At 42.9% G+C, this 6,400-nt stretch overlaps 1 protein-coding gene across 1 annotated transcript; it reads right to left on the bottom strand.

Annotated features, from left to right (window-relative positions):
- Positions 1 to 3,882: 3,882 nt before the first annotated feature.
- On the bottom strand, positions 3,883 to 6,400 carry LOC147625565 (trans-cinnamate 4-monooxygenase-like). Its single transcript, XM_086817072.1, has 3 exons — positions 5,451 to 6,400; positions 4,799 to 4,929; positions 3,883 to 4,691 (listed from the first exon to the last, which is right to left on the bottom strand). Exons 1-3 carry the CDS (start codon positions 6,254 to 6,256, stop codon positions 4,102 to 4,104), a joined length of 1,527 nt encoding a protein of 508 aa, XP_086673198.1. The 5' UTR covers positions 6,257 to 6,400; the 3' UTR covers positions 3,883 to 4,101.

Raw genomic sequence — 6,400 nt, forward strand, 5'->3', positions numbered from 1 at the left:
GATATTTTTAGGCTAAAACTTGGAGTACAAGCCAAGAAAAGCATAAAGTTGATATTTTTGGGCAAGTTCAGCTATTTTGGCCAAAAGGAAAAGCATAGCTATGTTTGAGCTGGTCGACTCTATTAAAGCAGGTCTTGGGGCTGATTTGAAGAGGCGCATCCTTCTCCAGTATTCTCTATGCTGGCTGACTACAATTCTCTCTTTATTTATTTGTATGGATGTGATATGTGCATGAATGCCTCAGGTAGCCCATAATGCGAATGCCTTCATAGACATATACAAATGTTCACTTTGAACTCGTGGTGGTGTTCTTATCAGCAAGGCTCATTGTGTGAGAAGCTTTTTATATAAGTATGTAGATAGATTTTTGGCACAATATGCTAAACTGAATGAAATTATTGGCACATGGTCGACCAGAACATAGTAGCAAACATTCACGTTTGCAACCGTTTGCTACATTCTCACGTTTGTAACACCTTGCAAACTTGACTTTTTTTGCAACATAAAAATTTGGAAGACCAGCCATGTTTTAGGTTTTTTTTTCGGGTAGCATATAAATACTAAACATTGGGTAGCATGGCTCATCAAGTTGTTAGTAGTTATTCATCTCTTTGTCAAGTTATCTTCACTCTCTTGAGCGGAGAATGCTCCAAGATGTTTGCTTGTTTCAAGTTTCAACTTTCAACTTTCAATTAAGATTCCACCTCAACTCTTGACTCTTGAAAATTTGGTCTAAACTCTCGACTCAATTGAATTTTCAAATTTCAGCTTGTAAGTTCCAAGTCTAAATCTTAGTTTTGTGTTATCTTTTCTTATAAAATTATTTGCAATTTGGACATAAGTTTTATGATTTTATGCATACATAAAAATGTCACGAATGCATCACCGCCAAGGTTTGAATCATTCTAAGCAAACTCGAATGCGAATGCATGATTGCTAGACTATGCTCGCAAGTGGAAGGCCACTCTTAGCAAATAGCGTCCAGAGTTAACAGAGGCCTTTTATACGATATTGATGGTAGCCAATTTGGAATAAACACTGGAAAGCGTGCTTCTACACCGGTCATAAATGGAGGTGCGTACGTGCATGGTACACCTAAATTCCTTAAATAGGGACCTACAATGAGTGAAAAATCAAATTCATTAATTAGGTGATGGATTTTTTTAAAACATTTGATATTAAGGTTTATGTTAACCTTAATCAGAAAAAAAAATAATTCTCTTTTGAAACGTCACAACCTTGGCAGTTTAAAAATAAATAAAGATGCCTCGCTCTCTCACACCCATGCGCCAACATGTTTCTCTTCTCTCTCTCGCCCCCTCGCAGAGCTTGGGCGGCATGGTGGACGAGAACTACAGGCCTACCCTGGCTATGACATCTTCCTTTACAAAGGGATGTGTTGAGCCAGTGGAGACAAAGAAGGTCGCAACAGGGGCGTCGTTCAGTAGGCCGTGGAAATTGAAGCCAGGGTGTACAATTGTGAATCCGACTTTAGCAAGGTTGTTGCATCATGATACCTTCTGGAGGAACACCAGCAGGGAGGGTCAAAGTGGAAGTGTGTAAGAGTTTGCGGAGGCGAGCGAGAGGAACGTGATGGTGACACAGCTTTATATGAAGGGAATGGCGTGGAGAAGTTGAAGGACCTGAGGACCTGATAGGTTGCACACACGAGGCCATAAGCTATAGGCGATACCTCAATGGTAGGGGTACTGTTACAATGGGCGAATTTTCCTCCATAGGACTTTTTTCTACATCTAGAAACAATTATCTATGGAAGCAGATTGTCGATAGCCTTAGCGAATCAAGAGATATGATTTTTTTAAAGAGGAAGAGGCATTAGGCATTACTGTTACTTAAATAGGGGACTGAAGTGTATGAAAAAAGAAAGTCATTAATTAATGGTTGTCGATCGTAAAAGAAAATAAAAGAAAATCATTAATTAATGGTTGTCGATCGTTTTAAGGTGGTAAAATCTTGCAAAATCTAAAGTGTGTGAAGCTTATGTGTGCGCTGGCCCCGAGTCATGACTTTTGCTGGCCGAGTCACAACGTTTGCCTTTCGTTGTTCGTTGATTCATGACCATGACGGGCAAATAACAAACATAATGGGCATCCAAGGTCACCAACAATCTCAAAGAGAGCAGGTAGAGAACTAGAGAGAGGAGGACTCATATTGTAATCCAAACCTTTGGTTTGAGAGAAAACACGAGCCACTTGAAGCGAGATACTGATCCATCAGAATGGTTTTTTTTTAATAGCTAGATGGGCTTGCAATGAGAGAGCAGATCACAGGTATTATAGTTGGCGGGGGTAGGGGGGACCACACGCGCACAGTACATGCTCAAAGACTCCATCAAAGAAAGTTGCAGGGGGGGCAAGGAGATCACACACGCATGTGACATGCTCAAAGAATCCATCATGAGAGAGAGACACACAGAGAGAGAGAGAGAGAGAGAGAGAGGACATTACTTGGACGGAAATATTTGGAGAAGTACTTGGAGTAGCGCTACCTTGCAACCGAAAAAAAAAAAGCAATCAGAATAGCAAAAGGACACACACAGAGAGAGAGAGAGAGAGAGAAAATAAAGAGAGAGGGCTCAACCAACACGATAAGGGAGAGATGGAGAGAGAGGGATCACCCAGCAGAGCAGGTGCGCACAAGACTCTCAAAGAACCTGCAAAAACACAAACGATAAAATCAGAAGAACATGCAAGACAGAGAGAGAGAAAGAGGACTCACCCACAGCAACAACACTGGTGATCGCAATGGGAAAAAAAAACGAGGAGGATGCGTGAAGAAGGAGATAGCTACAACCAAATTTGAATTTTAATGCAGGGAGCCTGAGGGAGGGCGGCTCTGCAAATCTACATTTCTGGACTGCATACATGCAAACAACGATGACTCTACGCAGGTAGATAAATTTGTAGTTAAAGGGCGTTGTGGGTAAGGGCCTAAGGGAGAAAAAAATAATAATAATTAGACATGTGGAATGAACAAAATCGTTCTCCTTTTATATATGTATATATATATTAAGAATTGAAATGTTGTCATACAAATTTGACTCAAATTAGCAAATTTTCAACGTGTTTTGGGTATCAATTTGCCAACGTGTTTGCAGAGATGAAGGGGGACAAAAAAAAGAAAGAGAAAAAAGCATGAGCCCTCATGCGTGCGTGGCTCGACTCTAACAAGCAACACTAGTGCTTAAATTTGAAGCTCATTTTAGACTTCAAGGCCCTTTTAGACTTAAAAGGATGCCTATAAATTTACTAAAGGTTGCAACTATAAAGTCTCAAATAATTACCAAAACATCATATTGAAGCCCAAGCCAAGTATAGGTGTAAAAACTTTAGGGGATTTAAAAGCATGTGTGTGTCTGATAATTCATTGGATCTAATTTCATTGGGAGACGAGGTTTACTCATTTTGCTGATGTTTTTTATCGAGTATTAGTGATAGAATTACGGCACAAAACTTGCAAGCTATTAACCCTCCTACTAATCTCACCCTCCTTTCAAATCAGGAAGAAAAAAAGCCAGGGGTACAAGTGTGAGGAGAAGGTGGTGCAAAGGCCTTTTCTGAGTATAATAGCAAGTCCACATGGTGCAGAGACTCTCACAGCGCTATGGCAAGGCTTACATTCCTTGCAGCGTCTCCGATTGTGCGGATACTACGAGAATTACCGCAAGGGGATACATCAATACTCGTGCTTCCGAGGAACTCCAGTGGTATTCTGCAGTTTCTTACCTCACTGTAAGCAATGTTTTTAAGTTCCTATAATGTCATTATTCTCTTTTGGTGGAATGCACATGTGGCACTTAAACTAATCCATACTACATGCTAGTATGATGTCAATTGCAAACATTGATCCACACAAGAATGATTCACCAAAACACAATTTTTAAGTTGCACATCAAACATTATACATGCTTACATAAGGTCCAAATATGTGTTTACAGCGATGGAATTCCTCAAGTAGCATAACGGATTTATGAGCAAATTATTTCAGAAAACTAACAAGAAAATAGAATCCAACAACCGTAACACAAAACCAGACTTTGTATAGAGACATTTGCATACCCTAGTGGAGAGTAACACTACTCTAGAGTGGTTTGCATACCACAGTGGAGTGGGTAGCAATGTGCAAACTGAATTGCCCTCCCTTTCCAGTGATATCCACTTTGCTTTGGCCAGGCGGTGGGAGGAGCTCAAAAGATTGCACAAGGCGGCCCAAAACGAGCGAGAGGATGGGGATGGCCAGGATGATGCCTGGACAGCTTCTCCTCCCAACTCCAAATGGCAAGAATCTGAAGTCATTGCCACTAGCATCAATCTTCTCAGGCCCAAGAAACCTCTCGGGCCGGAACTCCTCTGGCTTTTCCCACCACTCTGGATTGTTGCCCAGATACCATGCATTCACCAAGATCTTGCTCTCTGCTGGGATGTCATAGCCCCCTAGCTTGGCCTGATTCAAGTTCATGTGAGGCACCAGAAGAGGAATGGCCATGTGCAAACGCATTGTCTCCTTTACCACAGCATGCAGGTATGGCAGCTTTGGAATATCTGGCTCTGTTATGGGGACACCATGGCCTAACACTGTGTTCAGCTCAATCCGGACCTTCTCCTGAATATCAGGATTGTTCACCAGCTCAGCTAATCCCCACTCTACAGACCACAAAGTCGTCTCAATGGCTGCACATACGCACATGATCTGGTTAGCAGAATATACATAACACCTAACTGTAGAGTAGAAGCAGCCGGGTGATTGATCAACAATCTGCAAAGGTTTGCAATAGTACCTGCCACATTGATGTTTTCAATGATGTACAGAACGTTGTCTTCATTGATTTCACCATTCTTCTGAGCATCAAGGATGTGGTCAATGGCACACTTCTCATCAGTAGATGGAGGTTTCACACTAGTCAGCTTCCTGCTTAAAATAAACCAAGAGAGAAAGCAGAAGAAACAAAACAAACCAGAAGACAATCATAATTGGGTTCCAATAAAATGCTCAACATCCTAAAATCAACTAGCTTCACAACAGGAAAGTCATAATAGAGCTTGATTTTAGTATCACAAGAAGGTTTTGGGTGTGCAAACTGGATGGAAAACCACATGGAATGTGGGAAAAGATGGGCTAAATCCCCACATTAACATGGGAAATTTTGAACTTTCCCATGGGTTTTCCACTTGGTTTGCACAACCAAAACTTTCTTCGGAACAAGAAAGGGATCCAATCGTGTAGAGTTTTTGAAGACCTTGATCAACATGGATGGGTAGGGTCAAATCGCGACACTCTGTTGCCATTGCTGGCATCATGGGGAAGCTTCGCTATGTTGGATCACGAAACAGATAGTACTTTGAAACACATGACAGACAGACAGCTCCTCACATAGCTAAGAACGAAAACTATATATACATCGTACTTCTCCTGATGGACGGTGTACTTACTTTCGCTCATCGAGGAAGTAGTTCTTGAAGAGAGAGATGCGTTGGTCTTTAATTTTCTGGCAGAGCTGGAGGTAACCTTTAAGGAAGGGGCGAAGGATGGGGATGAAATCACCATAGTTGTATTCAAAGCTCTGTGCGAGCCTGCTTCTCTCACCATTTAGCCTCTTAAGCTCAACGAAGAGGGGATCATCTTCTCTCTCGAATCTTCGGTGGAACATCATTCTGTACATGTTGTTGTACATGAGCATCTGGAGCCTCCTTCTGATGACAACGCCAGAGGTGGAGGCCTCGGGGTTGGCCTTGAGGTCGGCGATGGCAGAGGTAATCTCTTCCTCCCAGAAGACCCGGGACTGCTGTACCACCTTGTTGGTGAAGAAGGGCACAGTCATGATGCGCCTCATCTTCCTCCAGTGGTCACCATAGACTGTGAACACCATGTCCTGGCCTTTGCCCGTAAAGATGTCGAACACCACGTTGCGGGTGCGCGAGCCGAACTCCACCCCCTGCGTGTGAAGCACCTCCTTGGCCAGCTCCGGGGAAGACACCACCACCAGGTTGCGTTGCCCCATCTTGAGCAGAAAGATCTCCCCATACTTTTTGGCCATCTCTGAGAGGTTCACATGATTCAGATCGTCGCCAACTTGAAGCCAATTGCCGAAGATCGGCACAGAAAGCGGCCCCGGGGGTAGACGAAGTTTTGGCTTCGTGAAGTGGAGGACCACAAGCGAGACAAGAATTACCACAAGCAGAGAGAAAAGAACAGCTTCTAGCGAAGCAGGGATTACAGGAAAGGGCAAGGAAGCCATCGCCAGATTGGCCAAGGATCCAAGAGCTGCAGCTTGCGGTAAATGGTTTAAGGCAAGGCGGAAACTAGGAGAAGCAAAGGAATAAGAGAAACCACAAAAACAAGACGACTACAGAGGCGTGAGATGACAAGCAGGAAGGGGCTT

The sequence above is a fragment of the Cibotium barometz genome, chromosome 23, assembly GCF_041138505.1.
Source record: "Cibotium barometz isolate CiBa-2024 chromosome 23, ASM4113850v1, whole genome shotgun sequence".
Taxonomy (NCBI): Eukaryota; Viridiplantae; Streptophyta; class Polypodiopsida; order Cyatheales; family Cibotiaceae; genus Cibotium; species Cibotium barometz.